General features: G+C 44.7%; 2 protein-coding genes across 2 annotated transcripts in view; both read right to left on the bottom strand.

The window, feature by feature from the left end:
- Window positions 1-1,953: 1,953 nt before the first annotated feature.
- The window catches only part of LOC140588992 (NACHT, LRR and PYD domains-containing protein 3-like), a 164,577-nt gene continuing 148,370 nt past the window's right edge, over window positions 1,954-18,160 (bottom strand). Inside the window, exons 8-10 of the mRNA XM_072711657.1 lie at window positions 4,717-4,890; window positions 4,560-4,606; window positions 1,954-2,832 (exon numbers count right to left, since the gene is read on the bottom strand). Of these exons, the coding sequence (XP_072567758.1) occupies window positions 2,294-2,832; window positions 4,560-4,606; window positions 4,717-4,890 (760 nt within the window). The 3' untranslated portion in view covers window positions 1,954-2,293. The remainder of the gene's footprint in view (window positions 2,833-4,559; window positions 4,607-4,716; window positions 4,891-18,160) is intronic.
- LOC140588957 (NLR family CARD domain-containing protein 3-like) lies at window positions 6,479-15,756 on the bottom strand. The gene is made up of 2 exons (XM_072711604.1): window positions 15,751-15,756; window positions 6,479-7,780 (listed from the first exon to the last, which is right to left on the bottom strand). Exons 1-2 carry the CDS (start codon window positions 15,754-15,756, stop codon window positions 6,941-6,943), a joined length of 846 nt encoding a protein of 281 aa, XP_072567705.1. The 3' UTR covers window positions 6,479-6,940.

Here is an 18,160-nt window from a genome sequence, read left to right as displayed (position 1 = left end):
AGGGTTCTGGGGAGGGGCCGAGCTGACACCAGCTGCTGATTGGCAGAGGGTGGTTAGCACCATGCCCTTCCCCTGTTTTAAAGCACTTTAGAACAACACGCACCAACACCACATATGAGCGGGCGGAGGGAAGCATGGGGTCTTTTCACACCCCCGTTCTCTGTTCACCATCTGGGGCCGGGGGTTGGGAGGAGCTGGCCGTCCGGTCGGGGTCTGGGCTGGTGGGCTTCTCGGCTGCTGTGGGGTCCGGGGTGGTCTTCTTGTCCCCATGCCAGAGGAAAAAAGGGATCCATCTCCGAGGTCTGGTGGCGGATTGCCCCTCTGGGGGCGGTGGTGCCTAGATCTCGGAGTATAGAGTATATATGGGGAGTGTGAGTGTGAGTACGGCGTGCATTTCTGTGTCTTCATGTTGGGCGAATGGGTGAATATTTGTTTATGTGTGCATGAGGGTGGGAACGTATGCTTGTGTATGTGTGTGCCTGTCTGTCTATACGTATGTGTCAGGTTGGGTCTTAGACTCCACCTGAAATAACATCTCAGGCTCTATTACCCCCCGCCACACTCCCTGCTGGTGGATGAGGCCCCCGGCCGCCGATGCGTTGGTGGTTCTCGATGTCTGGGGCTGGATGCTCTGGTGTGTGCTGGCTCACTCTCGGCGGTTGCCTGCCGGGGCCTGGCCCTTCCGGCTCTGTCGGGGCCCTGGCTGGGGGGTGGGGGGTCCCTTGGATCTCTGGGCCCGGGGTCCGGTCTGCCCTGGTGTGGCCGGCCGCCGGCGGGGCCTGCGTGCTCGTCGCCACGGCCCCCTGGGGCTCCTGTGATGTGGCTGCCGGATGGCCCCCCTCCGGAGCGCTCCTCTGCCCTTTTCTCGGTGGGGGCTGCAATTGTCCCTGCGTTGGTCCTCCTGGGGTTCCCGTGCCCTGGGGGGCCTCTGGATATCTGGGGCCCGGGTCTCCCCCGTGTCGACTTCATGTCCTGGGTGGGCGGGGCTGTGGCTCCCCACACACACTACTAGACAATTACTTGGAGAAACCTTAGGAACACCAGCGCGCTGACACACAGGTGTGCACACAGGTGCTCACGGACACGTGCTCACGGACACACACTGTCTTGATCGGCTGTTGTTTCTGGGCATGGGTTGTAAGGCTGGTTGTGTGTGCTGTTCAACAACATTTAACGTTTGATGGTCGTTGTGATTAGTACAGATGTTGTATGTTGTCTTTCTCTTTTCAACAGACATGGAAGCAGATTATCTGTTTTGTTTTTTTCTTGGTTTTTTTTTTTTTTTTTTTTGTTTTTCTTTTGTTTTTGTTTTTTTTTCTGTTTTCTTTCCATTCCTCTCTCTCCCTCTCTCTCTCTTCCCTCCTTCTCCTTTGTCCCCCCCCTCCCTCTCCTTCTTTTGAGGAAGTAAATAAAAATATAAAATAAAATAAAAAAAAAAAAAAAAAAAAAAAAAAAAAAAAAATAATAATAATAAAAAAAAAAAAAAAAAAAAAAAAAAAAAATAGATACAGTCCCCCGCAGAGGGGGGGTGGAGGAGGGAATAAAAAAAAAAAAAAAAAAAAAAAAAAAAAGGTAGTAAAGACTTATTTTGGCTTTTAATGATTCTTTTCCCATGTCTTAATGGGGTGAGAGAGCCGCGGTTTGATTTAGCTTAATTATCGATTGTCAGGTGCAGCGGTTCATCGTTTTACTTAGGAAATTTTTATTCTTGCTTGTTGAATTTTGATCATTTTATCTAAGATGTGTTACTAATGTGATTTATGACTCTACGGATATTTTTTGCTTTCGCTGTTATGTCTCCCGTCTCCTTTTACATGGTTATTATATATGTTGATTTTATCTAATGCTGTTAGTTATGTTCAATTACAGTAAAGTGTATTTATTTAATTGTATTATATGATTTATGTTACCCAGTTACCTCACGCTTTGACCAGAGCTGAACCAGGACATTAATAGGATACAATATGAAGCCTTTATTGTCAGTGTACAGGCAGCAAATACAATATACAGACAGAAATATATAAAATGTACATATACAGGGGAGTGGAAAAGCCCCCCCACTCAACATGATTACATTTCATTACATTTTAATCAGACAGAAAAACAGTCATTTTGCCTGTTTGTTCAGTTTGCTGAACCCAGTCACTTATTTTGCCTAACATACGTCACACTTCAGACAGAGTAAAAAGGGTTATACTGGTTAAAAAGCAGAGATTTTACCTTTTTGCCATGGAGAAGCAGAGACATGTGACACTCTGATAAGGTAAAAATGATTCCTCCAGCACACAGTGAGCTATCCCAACATGCACAGGGACACGGAGGAGTTTGGATAATAAACGTGGAACCCTGGGCAGAGGGGTTCAGTGAATGAGGAGGTGAAGCTGTACAGGAGGGTCAGTCCATCAGAGGAGACTCTGTAGAAGGACAGAGTACCAGCCGCCCAGTCCAGATACACTCCTACTCTGCGGGAGTCTGAGGGCTCTATGGGTATGACAGTCTGTTTATTATTGTGCCAGACAGAGTAACTGTCAGGAGAGCAGCGCAGACTCCATGACTTGTCATTGGCTCCAAGCTGACAGTCAGCACTGTCTCCTTTCCTCCTGATTCCTTTATAAGTCACTGCTATCCGGGCTCCATCTCCACTCCACTCAGCCTCCCAGTAACAGCGACCAGTCAGACTCTCTCTGCACAGAACCTGGTCCCAGTAGTCAAATCTCTCTGGATGATCAGGATACGGCTGCTGCTTTGCCCCCCGTGTCACCTTCCTGTTCCCCTCTGACAGAGGCAGGACTCTGTTTGCTGTGTTGGGGTCCAGCGTCAGCTGGCAGGAGTCTGTAGGCAAGAGGAAGAGCGATTAATCCCATCACGAAGCCCAGCATGTCCATCATCATCACTGTCACACCTCACACACTCACTAACACAGAACTCGCTCCAATACACACATTTTATTCCCAATATACTCATGTAGCCGCCCGAGTCTGCGGCGCTCCGGCTGCCCCCTGTGCTGTGAGACTCGCTGGGGACCGAACTGCACTTTAGCCTGCGCTCTATTATTCTGTACGATACATAAAATATAAAAACGAAGCAGGAATTCAAGTATGTGAAATACCTCTGGAAATGTCGGGTAGATGGGGCGAAATGTTGCGCGTGCTAAATTAATAGCCTAAATTACAGGTAAATAAAATTACAAACAGCATTAATCAAACGTGTTAAACCTGAAATTGCACCACAAAGAGAACCACTAGAAGTTAATTTGTCTTTACTTCAAAATAAGAACTTCCTTCAAACCACTTCGGATACATACCCCCCTCCAGCAGCGTTCAGCGCCGACTAGTGATGTGTCTGTCACGAACGACCCGCTCAAAAGATCCGGATCCTGACCAAGAGACGTTTTTATAAAACAAAACATCTCCGCGGATCAGCGCTCCATGCTGCTCTGACTGTGACTGAAGTTTGTGTTAATGGCGTGTGAGCCGCGTGACCAATCACGTGATGAGTCGGAAAAGGGGAGGGGGGGGGGGGGTGCTGACGGTGTACACTGTACAGGTACAGAGCACGAGGGAGGGAAAGGAGGAGAGAAAGAGGGAATGTGGTGCGCGAATAATAGGCAAGATGAGTGATAGTTGGAAACGAAGCGGCATTTGGATGCATTTTAATAGCTATGATAACTCAAAGGCACAATGCACAGTTTGCAAGATGAAGCTGTCATTTCGAGCAGGATCCACAAACAACCTTCACAGGCACTTAGGAACTGCGCATCCAACAGTTCAGATGGAAGGAAAAAGACAGGCTAGCGTGCTGCTACTGCCAGAAGCCGGATCAGCCCGTCTAAGCTGAGGCACTTAGCCTTTCTGCCCCGAAGGAAATGTTAAAATGTTACACTGATAGAGAGGTGATAGATAGTTGTTAAAGTGGATAGATACTAAAACTGTTGGATGCTGGTGTTTTGCATGTTGTAATTCATTTTTTATTTTTTTTATTATGATTTGTTATTTATGTTATTTTACTGTTATTAATAGATCAAAGACAAAAACAGATTTTCCACTTATATAATGTTCACTACACGTGTAGTAGTGTTTGAGGTTTTTACATTTAACCTTTTTATACCAAACATAATGTAAAATTATGGTATTTAGGAAATCATAAGGTTTAGTACACATATCTATCATGCGTCATAACAGCGCTGAATCTGGCTGAGGCAGAAGTAATAAAATGAAGAGCCATTTGGGAGCCGGAAGAGCCGGCTCTTCTTGGTGAGCTGAGCCAAATAATCCGACTCACAATATCAATGAACCGAAATTCCCATCACTAGCGCAGACTGAGGAGACATTCAGTGTCACAGCCAGTTTGGGGAGATTACGGGTGCTGTCTTAGGACAATCCTAACAAATCTCAAAACAGTACTACTACAGAAGTTCCCAGACTCCCATTGTTATTTAAGAAAATAGTCATTTTTAAACCCAAAGAAGAAGAAAAAAACACACATCACAATAATTATGTGAATGCTATCATAAAGTAGTATTAATGGTATTAAGCATAAAAACATGCATACAAACTTACATTTCTGGATCCCTGGTCTGGTCCTGCACTCTCCACTGTGGTCCACACTATAGAAGAAGCAGAATGACATAGTACTGCTGTATCCATTTATTTAATTGTTGTACTTTCTCCACATACATGAGTCTATAGCAGGAGCAGACACACATTCTGTACTCACTTCAGTTTCTCCAGTTTACAGCTGGGATCCTCCAGTAGAGCAGAGAGCAGCTTCACTCCTGAGTCTCCTGGGTGATTGTAGCTCAGGTCCAGCACTCTCAGGTGTGCGGGGTTTGACCTCAGAGCTGAAGCCAGGGAAGAACAGCCTTCTTCTGTGACTCTACAGCCTGACACCCTGCAGAGAGACAGACAATATCTCTCCAATAAATTAAAACACCTCACCACTATGAATATTACTTTTAAGTAAATGTGACGACTTCAATAAAGATTTCAGTAATTACACATTACTGTGTGGAATAATATTAGTAATATTGACCTCAGTATCTCCAGTGTACAGTGTGAATCCCCCAGTCCAGCAGAAAGCAGCTTCACCCCTGAATCCTGCAGGTCATTGTCACTCAGGTTCAGCTCTCTCAGCTGAGAGGAGTTTGATCTGAGAGCTGAAGCCAACACTTCACAGCATGTCTCTGTGAGTCTACAGCTGTCCAGCCTGGAAAAGGAAACTTGTTAAGATATAAATACATACACCACACAGGTATATCAAATAAACATTTTTAAGTACAATAAGGCATGCAGAATATAGCTGAAATATGTCATTTTGTTGTTTCCTTGTCCTAGTCAGAAACACAAATAGTTTTTGCTTGACACTCCCCAGGCGAGACGAACCTGCTTTTTAATGACCTTACAGGGTGAGTTACCCTGAGACTTTGTAATATATGCATAAGTATTTTTCTAAAGCTCTGAGCAGGGCTGGGGCTCAGTGATCAGCACTACAGCCGACCCAGGGGTTCTAGGGTTTTGGGTTCAGTTCCTGCCTCGGATATGTGTAAGTGTACATGTTTATGGGGGTTTGAATGTCAAGAAGAACTTAAGTTATTTTAATTATATTTTTTATATGACTTTTGAATTGCTGACATCATGACTGAAATCCTTATTTTCTGTTTGCTGTACCTGAGAACCTGTTAAATTTCCAAAACACTAATCAGACAATTATCAATCCTGTCAGATAGGGATTAAATAGTGATGCTTTATTCATCTCTGACACACACATACAGGTCAGAGCTCAGGGTTGGCCAGCATCCAGCCCCCTGAAGCTGGGGGGTAAGGGCCTTGCTCAAGGGTCCAAAACCAGCATCACTCTGCCAGCCAGATATTTAAACCGGTGACCTTCTGACCACAGACACAGAGTCCAAACCCACTGAACCACACACCACAGCAAGAATGTTAAAAAATATACAAATCCTGCAGTATCCAGAATGAAAAAGAATTTCTGGGCGTCCATATAAATACACTCTAATTGAACTGATAAGATATAAAAGCAGTATCATAAATAGCATCTGTACTTCTTTAGCAACAGACGTATGAAAGATCACTTACAGAGCTGTCCTAGATTTCTTGATCACAGGCAGCAGCCTCTGAAGACCCTCATCTGATCTGATGTATTTCTTCAGATCAAACACATCCAGCTCATTATCTGACATCAGTAACACAAAGGCCAGAGCTGACCACTGTGCAGGTGAGAGGTCTGCTGCTGAAAGACTTCCTGAACTCAGGTATCTTTGTACTTCCTCTATTAGAGAATTGTCACCCAGTTCATTCAGACAGTGGAACAGGTTGATGGTCCTTTCAGCAGATAAATTCTCCTGTATTTTCTCCTTGATGCCCTGAGCCATTTCCTTAATGTTATATGAGCTGGGTCTTGTCTCTCCCAGTAGCCTTTGTAACAGATTCTGATTGGAGTCTGTTGAAAGGCCAAGGAGGAAGCGGAGGTAGAGGTCCAAGTGTCCATTCTTGCTCTTTAATGCCTGATCCACTGCAGTCTTCAGCAGGTCAGCTGATGAGTTTGACAGAAACACATATAAAGCAGCGAGATACTCCTGGATGCTCAGATGCACAAAGCAGTACACCTTCTCCTGATACAATCCATATTCCTCCTTAAAGACTTCTGTGCACACTCCAGAGTAAACTGAAGCTTCAGTGACATCAATGTTATTCCCAATCAGATCTTGCTCATAAAATATGAGATTGCCTTTCTCAAGGTTGTCAAAAGCCAGTTTACCAAGTTTCAAAAGGAATTCCTTGCTGGTTTCATAGTTTTTCATATACTTGTCATTTTTTAAACTCGCCTGAAAGATCAGGAAGTGTGTGTACATTTCAGTCAGAGTCCTTGGAATTTCTCCCTTGTCAGTCTCACTAAGAAACCTTTCAAGGACAGTGGCTGAAATCTAGCAGAACACAGGTATGTGGCACATGATGAAGAGGCTCCTTGATGATTTCACATGTGTGATAATCCTGCTGGCCAGACCCTGATCACTAAATCTCTTCCTGAAATACTCCTCCTTCTGGCCATCACTGAACCCTCGTATCTCTGTCACCTGGTGGACACACTCAGGAGGTATCTGATTGGCTGCTGCTGGCCGGGAGGTTATCCAGAGGAGAGCGGATGGAAGCAGATTCCCCTTGATGAGGTTAGTCAACAGCACATCCAGTGATGTTTTTTTTGTTACATCAAACCAGCTCTCATTGTTCTGAAAATCTAGAGGAAGGCGACATTCATCCAGACCGTCAAAGATCAACAAAACTTTGTACCTACACAGCTCAGTGGATTCAAGCGATTTCAGTTCTGGGACAAAGTGGTGAAGCAGATCAATCAGACTGTATTCATCCTTAATCAAATTCAGGTCCCGGAAAGGAAGAGCAAATATGAAGTGAATGTCCTGGTTTGCTTTTCCTTCTGCCCAGTCAAGAATAACTTTCTGCACAGAGACTGTTTTCCCGATACCTGCGACCCCTTTAGTGAGTACAGTTCTGATAGGTGTCACACGCCCATGTAAGGGTTTAAATATATCATTGCACCTGACTGTAGTATCTTCTGTTACCCTTTTCTTGGATGCTGTTTCAATCTGTCTCACTTCATGTTCATCATTGACTCCTCCAGCTCCCCCTTCAGTTATGTAGAGTTCTGTGTAAATCTCTTTGAGAAGTGTTGGCTGTCCTTCCTTAGCTTTCCCTTCAAATACACACTCAAATTTCTTCTTCAGATTACATTTGATTGTGCGCTGATACTGCAACAGAAGATGCCCTGAAAGAAAATGAGAGCTTTTCAAAAAACATTTTTTACTTATTAAAACCAAATTAAATCAAATTAAATAAATGATAAACTGAAATGTGACACACATTTTTTCATAAACTCTTTTTCTGCAGTAAATCAAACACACTGAATGAGGTACAGCTCTTACTCTTCTCCAGCATGTCAGCGAGATCATTTTGCTCCATGGTCCTCAGGATGTACAGTGTGATCTTCAGAGCTCCCTCTCTACCACAGGTCTTCTGCATCTGACCATCACTGTCCAGGTCATTGTCCTCCTCCAGCTGAGGCTCAGAGCATTCTGGGTCATTCTGATCCAGGTACCTTTTGAATTTCATCAGCTCATCCTTCAGAAACGTTTGAGATTTTTTCTCCAGTAACTGAAATGAACAGTTACAGATTAATTATTATCACTCCAGGCACCGTATCTTTTTATAACTTCATTTGTGAGTTATGCTGCGTTCCATTTCAAGTCAGAATTTAATGTACTCTGGGCTAAATTTAAGTGAATGAAGATGAAGGTGATTTAAAATGGGGCACATTAAATACAGCAAGTTATCTGGCTAAGCAAGAAATCCTGCTTTTTGAAACAGGTCCCTGGTTTTGCTAAATGTCTTTCCGACTTGCTGTACTGGAACGAGGTTAACTTGGGTGTGACGTCATTCCCAGCTCCGACCTCCAACCTCCGAGGTAAATGGAACGCAGCATTAATGTAAATATCATCTATTAGGCAGGATGAACTACTTATTATACATCTGTAGAAGATATATGTCAATTTAGATAAAATTAAAGAAAATATACTTCAGTAATAAATGCACACCTTGAAGATGGATGATAAGTCTCCTTTATGTGGATGTGAATTACATCTATTCACTCTGTCCCTGTGAATAAAACACAAATATCCATCCATATATTCATATTTAAATAGATGTAACTGCCATCCACATTCTGAGTCAACTTAATTACCATAACTATCCAGCGGTGGTTTTGGGGAGGGGGAGGGCGGAGCCCAGCTAATCTCAACTTTTTTTTTCTTTTGCTAAAAAAACTGTTATATAAATGGTTTGGTGTGAACATTTTTTTTTTTTTTTTAATGTGTCCTGTCCGGCAGCTTTAGCAAGCAGAATAATGGTCTGAATGCACTGCTGTGTCAGACATATTTGCTTTGCCATGAGGGGCTCTATAGACTCTGTATAGGCCCTTCATGTTGGTTGATTTCTTTTTATTTGTATATTTATTGTATTTTATTTTTAACACATGTGAAATATTCCAGTTGCCGAGCTGTCCGGAAGGGAGTGATAGTGAAGAAAAGGGGTAGGGAGAGAGATTAAAGAGGAGGCGAGAGAGGAGAAAAGAAGGAAAAAAAAAAAAAAAAAAAAAAAAAAAAAACGAACAAAGGGGGAGACAACAGTGGGAGAGAGGCTAAGAAAGACAATAGTAACGTAAAAAGCACATAAGGCAAGAAAAGTAAAAAAAAAAAAAGAAAAACGCATTTGAAATACAACCAAAAAAGCATAAATACAAAGACACAACCAGAATTAAAGAAAATAAAACAGATATACAGACATCCAAAATTGTTGCATGTGCTTGGAAGGGAGTGTGGAAGTGGGTTTGCATGTGTGTTCTTCTGTGTGGGGGTATACGTGTGTTGGGTGCGTGTGAATTTCTCCATGGAATGTACTTGATAGCAAGGGCGGGGGGCCGCAACCACACCCCACAAGAGCCAGAGGCCAGCGGAGACAGGCCCAGGAGACCCAAGGCGTCCACGGCCCCCCAAGAGCACAGAGGAGCCAAGGCCCCACGCTCCCACGACAACCGCGTCCCCACCCCAGCAGGAGGAGGAGGGGGGAGACCCCAGGCGCAGCCCCCCGCAGCCAAAAGGGCACGAGCCCCAGAGAACCAGAGGCAACAGGCAGCCGACCCCGCGAGGGGGACGGCCGCTCCCGCACGGGCCAGAGCCAGGGCCCCAGGACCCCAGGCGGCCGGAAGCCGACCGGCCCCCGGCAGAGAGCCCCACCGCGCCGGAGAGGCCCGAGCCCCCCCCAGGCCACCACCCGGGGAGGAGGGACAGCAACCATGCCAAGGAGGCAGCCGCGCCCAGGAAGGAGCAGCTAGCCCCGGACCCAGGCCCACACTGCCCACGCAGACACCTCGCAGACACACCTCTCAGCCATACACATAGACCATACACCCACTCACACAACATACACAGACACATACACAGAGACAAAAAGACATAAGCCCATCCACTCCGGACCGCCCTCCGCCATGCGGGGGAACGGACGCCACCCCCCAGCGCCAGCCACAACCCCAGGGCACCGCCAGCCGGACGCCCGCCCGAGTGCCCCCCCACCATCGCGGGCAGGGAGCGGGGGTGTAGGAAGACCCGCCCACTCTCCTCCCCCACGCACCTGTGTGAGAGGTGGAGTGTTGGATGCATGTGTTGGTGAATGTATGTGGTGTAAGGAGTGAGTGAGTATGACTGTTGAGAAACTTAAGATGGATTTAAAATTGACGGGGGAAGCGCGGGGGAGCACTGCTTGCAAACAGCTCTCCTCCTCATCACCCCCCCGCCAAGACCCTCAATGTATATGGTGTAAGTAAAATTGAGGGGCGGGCAGCAGTGAAGAGGTGAGTGAGACCACCTCAGCGGCCCCACCCACCAACCTCTAGGTAGTGCCCCCACCCCCCAAGGCCCTGTGTGTATACTGATATGTGACGACTAAAGTGTAATTAAAACAAGGGGAGGCAGAGGGCCGCGCAGCACAGCGAGTAAGGCCATGTGAATGGCCCCCCTCACTGCAGCGTGCGCGGCACATACCCACCCCAAGATCCTACATGTGTGCGTGGCATGTTATGTGAGTGAGGGGGGAGAGGGGCTGGGATTCATGATACCAGGGGGGAGATCACTACCCCCTGGCAGAAGAGAGCCAGCTAACCAAGCTGGCTCATTAGGCACCCCAGCTCCCCACCGCGGCACGGGATGGAGCGGACCCGGGGGGCCCCCGGCGACAACCCCCCGGAGCAGCGCCGACGCCAAGAGCTAACCCCCATCCCCCCCCACCCCGAAGGACAGCCCGCACTCAGTCACCCACTCATTCGACGACAAAAAGTGGCAGACCAGCCCGGGCTCGAGACATGCCACCCCCCAAACAGCGCAGGCCGGCCCCCCAGACATGGACCGTCCCACCCCCCCCGGCGGCGCCCCAGAGGGAGCACAGGCCACCCCCGCGCAGGAAGGCACCCACCGAGGAAACGGCCAGGCCCCGGGCACCAGAGCCCCAGACCCCCACCCAGGCCCGCACCGAAGAGGCCAACCACCCATCCCAGGGCCAGCCCCCGCCACCACCGGCACCCCAGACCCCACGCCCCATGACCGCCAGGCAGCACCCGCCCAAGGCCCACCCCACCACCACCAGCTAGGGCAGACACCCAGACATCACAGGACGGCAGCCACAGCCCCCCCAGCTCCAAGAGGCCACCAGTCGCCCACAGCCCAGGGGCCCAACCCCGCCACCCGCCAGAACCCCGAGGGGACGAGACCACAGCCGACCACCCCCCCTACGTAATGGAATTGGCCAGAATGGACCAGAGAGGATCCAATCTGCCCAATTGATTTTTTTGGAGGGAATTAGACATTCTCTCTAGACTTATGTGGTCTAGAATTAAATTTCTATACTGAGTAATACATAAATTATTTTTTGATTTCCAGTTCATGAAGATAGTTTTCTTTGCAATGCCTAAGGCAATAAGGATCATGTGCGCTTTATTTTCTTCCATATCTAATACACTTGCATCACCTAAAATGCACAATGTAGGTGAGTTAGGGATATAGCAATTAAACCAAATTGATAGATCCTCACAAATCCTTTGCCAGAACTTCTGAACTGGGGCGCAGTACCATATGGCATGCATGTAGTTCTCCACAAAGTCACCTGAGCAGTGGGTGCATAGGTTTGAGTGGATAAGGCCCATTTGGAACATCCTTTGTCCTGTATAATGAGTTCTATGCAGAGTTTTGTATTGTATAAGCTGTAAGTTCAGGTTTTTAGTCATTTTGAAGGTGTTTAAACATATTTTTTTCCAAAAGTTTTGATCTGAATCGATGGATAGATCTTGCTCCCATTTTGAGATTGGAAGGGAGATTGAGTCATCCATTTTTGACAATAACTTATACATTTTTGACAGTAATTTGGGGCTAGAAAGATTTAAAAATTCTAGCACACATGGAGGTATTTCCCGGTTAAACTTTTTAAGATTGAACCTAGCCTGAATAATGGACTTCAGCTGCTGGTACTCAAGAAATTTACTGTTGCTAATTCCGTATTTTGAGACTAGTTTGTCAAACGAAATAAATTTCCTGTTTTGAATAACATGTTCAAGATTTCTAATCCCTTTATCATGCCATGAGGGAAAGTTCAATGTTATCTTTTTTCGGCAAATATCTGGATTGTTCCAAATGGGTGTCAATTCACAAGGGATAAGTAATTCACAAGGCTATTAATGAGGTGCTAATACTAAGGCTCTTAAAACATTTACAACGCTTAATGGTAGGACTTATAAAAGGCAAATCAGACAATTTTACTTCTCCACAGATTGCTTGTTCTAAGTCAAGCCATGGACTATCTACTGGGCTTGATTTCATCCAATTTGATATATACTGCAGTCTGTTGGCTAAGAAGTAGTGATAGAAACTTGGTAGTTCTAGACCACCATTACCTTTGGCTTTTTTGTGTGAACATTTGATCTAACAGTTTTTGTTAAAATGAAATGTGTAACAATATACAAATTTGTCTGACCAATCCACCGGCACGATACCCCCCCTCCCCCCGTTCGACAAATTTTACCGACAGCACTCCTGTTTCTCTTTTGGCTCCAAAAGCAGCTGGCTTAACCCCAAAGGGATTTGTTCTGTCCCTTGTTTCCAGGGTTAACACTAGACTGCCTGTAATACTCAGGGGCTTCCTGTCTCTAGCTGGGCTGCACCTCAGGTACCCAGCAGGCCCAGGCTCTGGTGTGACCTCTGGCAGCTCCGTAGGATCTTGTGCAGTGTGAGAGAAAAACTGACTAGAGGGATATTTTGTAATCAGCTTTGAAACTGTATCTTTGTGCAACTAATGCAAAAGTACCTGAGTGTTAGGCAGCTGACAGCCAAGAATGTAAGCTTAAGAGAATTAAGAGTTAACCTTAGTGTAGCGATATGTGCTTGAACGTTGTGCTCATTAGATTGAGCAGAAATGCAGGATAGAGAACAGAAATGCAGGTTTAGAGCGTGTTTATCAGACAGAGCAGGAAAATCACAAAAGGCTACAGTGAGTGGGGGCTGCTTGCAGGTGGCCAGACCCATAAGTTACAGGCTGTATAAAGTACATATGAAATGCTGATTACAAAATATCCCCCTAGTCAATTTTCTCTCACAGATGTTTTCCCTGGTCCCAGGTTCACAGCCCCTTAGTTCTGTTTGTTAATTGTTAGTTAATTCCACCTGTGTCCTCTTTCAAGTGTCTGCTCTGATTGGTTGATTGTTTTGAGTTCTCACACCTGCCTTTTGTTAGTCCCCATGATCTGTGTATTTTACTGCCTGCCTGTGGTCAGTTCCCTCAGTTGGTCATTGTATCACATGCTGTTGATCCTGTGCTTTGTTCCTGTGTGTATTGGATTCCTGTGTAGTTATTTTCCCCTTAGTTCTGCTCCCTGGGTTGCTGCTCTTTACTAGTGTCCCCTGTGTTTTGTTGTTATGACCTTTTGACCCCTCGTGGTTCCCTTATTTTCTGCTCTGTGTTTTGTTATAAATAAACCCCTGTCATCTTGGAGACACACTGTGGATCGTCATCCTTTCCTCGTCTGCACCATCCCCCGATCCCATAACAACTAGCTAATTAGTAACAGGCACTGTTCCATTAAACATGTTCAAACTGAAGCCTCAGTCTGAACAGGCCTAAGGAGCCCATGAGAATCTATTTATTATCAAAGCAGAAACATCCATCCCAGAAGAAGACAATCTATTGTCCAGTCATGCTTAATCAATATAGAGCAGTAGCTTATTTCCAGCTGCATGCTGAGGATTGACATTTAAAATGCACTTTTCAATCTACCTTCTAATTCCAGCTCACAGGAAGTCAGCCTTTACAGTAATCCTCATCCTTTTACCTCAGATGTGATTTATACAGAAGACAGACAAAACTTCTGTTTACATTTTCAAAAATGATGGGATTTGCAAGTTTAAAAAATTTGAAATTTGAAGTTTTTTTTCTTGCAGCTTATGCGTGCCTGTATGTCTTTTGACTGAGAGTCTGAGTGTTTTAAACAACGTATAAATGTATATTTACCTTTGATCTGTAGGAAAACGTCCCTCACTGAAGCTGATTCCTTTGTCCATTGACCTGTCACTCTTCATGGAAACACAGCTGGGTACAGGTGAGCCTGCTCTCTCCATCAGGACACTGTGGACAGTGAGAGGAAAGATCCTCATTATATAAATATAACCCATATAATGTGGACAGAGTCACATTAAATCTTCAGCTGTTTAACCTTCTGATCTGTCTTCGTGTACTTTGTTATGCTGTGAAGCTCTTGATGCAAACATGCTTGTTTACATTTAGCTTTAATGTGAAATAAACTCTCACCTAAAATGAAGATCCCAATATGAAAGGTTTAGCATCATTGTTACAGCCTCCGTTACTAGACTTGCCTGTTCTTGCTTAATATTACATAAATTTAGCCTTAAATGGGGTTCCCCAAAATAAATTTCACCAAGTTACCAATGAATATTGTGCCGACCAGCTACTGGACTGCTACTGAATACCGACAACGGGATCTGAATGGGGCGGGGGGATGGAGACCGAAAATATAAACTTTATTTTAGCGTATATTCAGAAAATCACCTCGCGCCATAAAGATGTGAAAAATTGAAGAATCAGCGCTAGGTGGCAGCAGAGGACAGCGTCCAGGGAGTACACTTAAATGTATATTCTTGGAGGAAGTTAAATTTAATAAACGATAAACATAAATCATCTACCACACGGACCTGAATCAGTTAAGTCTCGAGGAAGTGAATTAAGTTTAGACAGATTACTCTCTCTTTCGAGAATGCTGGAATGTTTATTTTTTTATGACCGTGTGTAAAGCCGTACAAACACACAGGTTCTGTCTTACCTCTCAGTTCTCTTTGTTTCACACTCCACAGGGGGGGTCATTTCAGAAGCAGCTCCCCCCATTTTTCTACCGATCTAGACCAGATGACTGATGCTGGGGCTTCTTTGAACACAAAGGGTAAATAGTGACATACATGCATAATATCTAGTAGCTACTTCATGCAACGGGTGTGGCCGCTATATATAGATATGTTTTTATATATATACATACATACATATATATACACACACATGCATATATATGTCTGAGGTCTCCCAGGACTGGTTTGAGAAACAGTATATAGCATCCGCTCTAATATATATATAATATACTCCCAAATATAGCATAATTTATTATAAGTTTTATCGGTTGACTAAAATCTTACCTTGCAATGCAGAATCTTATCCGTGTTTCTTAACAAACTGGAGAGTCCAGAATTAAAATACTTTCACTTTCATTTACAAACAGGAAATGATGTGTATCAAACGCGGAAGCGGTCTAAGCAGAAATGGACACGGACTCGGTGGCCCGGCGTAGGATTTTTAGGGATATTATCCTTGCGACTTAATAACAAGTAACAATAAGAGAAAGGGGACAAGCTCCCGCCGCCACCTAATTCTGCCATGACGCAAATTTTGCGTTATACTTGTACATATAAAACGCGGTTCTGCAGTGACACTTAAATCAATAACACAAACAAATCATTATCACTTTTCACATTTTCCGCCGCCATACGGCTGCTTCAGGGACATTATAAAACGCTTAACGTGAAAAAGCTTATTGTGGTTTACCAATAGTCACCAAATTTCTCACCGACATATTGGTCATAAAGTCTTTCACCTTTTCTTTGCAGCCACTTCAGATTAATATTTTATTAATGCCACTAAATATCTAAAACAAAAATCTTTGTTCGGAAAGCACCCCAGTACTCAGATGTTCCTAGGAAATGAAAGGTACCACTGTTATCTTTTCTGGTGGAAGTAGAGTAAATTATTATGCAGGCTGAGAGCAGTTCCCAAACTTTTTCATATAACTGTATATATACACACAATAGTAATTATATATACATATATGCAAGAATATTAAAACAATTGTAATTGTTATATTATAAACATTCATCCAACAGCCACTCTCAAGGTTCACCTTTCAAGAGTCAACTTAAAGACTATATTACATATCTATTTTATTAGCAGACCACCATCACAGCCTATATAACATATATTGCAAATAAATACTTTTGTATGTGCACAAAATCATCTGATGATTTAATTGTTGCTTGTACTGACTACCACAAATGTCTAATGTGTTCAAGCTGAATCAGTAAATGTGGCATTTTGACTGGGAATGAACACTTTGCAACACAATATGGGTTGAGAAATCTTCAGGTCATTCACAGTCCTTATTCAATATTCAATTCAATTTATTTGTATAGAATATTCTCACAATATTACATTGTCTCAAAGCGCTTTAGAGCATCCCCACCCAAAGCCCCCAGTGAGCAAGCCAGAGGTGACAGTGGCAAGGAAAAACTCCCTAGAAGGAAGAAACCTTGGGAGGAACTGGACTCAGAGGGGGAGCCCATCCTCTTGGGGTCGGCAGGGAAAGTCAAAGGCCCAATTCACATTTTCCCAGTCTTAACATTAGAGACACAAAGCAGGGGGCAGGAAGGTGATGACAGACAAGTGCTGGAGCTGCTTCAGATGGCAGCATGAACAGTGGGACGGCAACAGGGCATACAGGGAAGACATCACAGGCAGAAGGGCGTACAGGGAAGGCATCACAGGCGGAAGGGCAGACAGGGAAGGCATCACAGACAGAAGGGCATACAGGGAAAGCATCTCAGGCAGAAGGGCGTACAGGGAAGGCATCACAGGCGGAAGGGCGTACAGGGAAGGCATCACAGACAGAAGGGCATACAGGGAAAGCATCTCAGGCAGAAGGGCGTACAGGGAAGGCATCACAGGAGGAAGGGCGTACAGGGAAGGCATCACAGACAGAAGGGCATACAGGGAAAGCATCTCAGGCAGAAGGGCGTACAGGGAAGGCATCACAGGCAGAAGGGCGTACAGGGAAGGCATCACAGGCAGAAGGGCGTACAGGGAAGGCATCACAGGCTGAAGGGCATACAGGGAAGGCATCACAGGCAGAAGGGCGTACAGGGAAGGCATCACAGGCAGAAGGGCGTACAGGGAAGGCATCACAGGCAGAAGGGCGTACAGGGAAGGCATCACAGGCAGAAGGGCGTACAGGGAAGGCATCACAGGCAGAAGGGCGTACAGGGAAGGCATCACAGGCAGAAGGGCGTACAGGGAAGGCATCACAGGCAGAAGGGCGTCGCAGGTAGTGGAGACGTCGCAGGCAATGGGGTAGGCAGGATATCTTGAAAATTTGATTGACGCAGTGACTGACTACTCGGGAAACAGTATGCTACATAAAGTGCAATTAAAAAAACATCACAAACGGTCTATTCCAAATAATTTCCAAGTAACATAAATATAGAACCATACCTACCAATGAACCCACAAACTTCTTAAATCCGAAATCTTAAATAATGTGACAACATTCACTCATTCTGCCTACTAAAAAACATAGAGGTTCCTGTAGTCAGAAGTTTGTCTGCAAATAATAATTTAAAAAACTAAATATGTGAACCTTACACTCCATTACATTTATTTATTATTGTCTTTTTTTATGCTTTCTTTTGCCTTACAGCGGGCGTCAATGGAAGAGGCTTAATGTGAGATAAAGTGCATATTCCTAATATTTTGGATTTGAAAGAAAAGTTTTTATGACCAGATATGTCCATGAGAAATTTGGTGAATATTGGTCGCTGTTTTGGTACATTAAACCACATTAAGCTTTTTCACATTAAGCGTTTTAGAATGTTGACAAAAGAGTTATTTTCCAGTTAGAAGAGGATAACTTAGAGACAAGGTTTTGACAGTGGAAGATAAAGTTCAGGGTTAAGTTAGTGTCAATGATACATTAACTGTATGTGTCTGTGTGTCTTAAGGACTTTTCATACCGATAGCAACATGAAAAACACTACAGGAATTTATGATATATATTCGAATATGACGGATCAAAACCATTCCTCCAACCATTTATCATATTGGGTCATGGGGAGTCGAGAGCCAATTCAACAGCCAGGATGGGGGGACCAGCCCATCATAGGGCACACTCACACACCATTCACACCTACAGGCAATTTAGTAACCCCAAT

Source organism: Paramormyrops kingsleyae, chromosome 4, assembly GCF_048594095.1.
Source record: "Paramormyrops kingsleyae isolate MSU_618 chromosome 4, PKINGS_0.4, whole genome shotgun sequence".
Lineage (NCBI taxonomy): Eukaryota > Metazoa > Chordata > Actinopteri > Osteoglossiformes > Mormyridae > Paramormyrops > Paramormyrops kingsleyae.
Note: the sequence above shows the minus strand (reverse complement) of the source record. Positions and strands in the feature narration are given on the sequence as shown.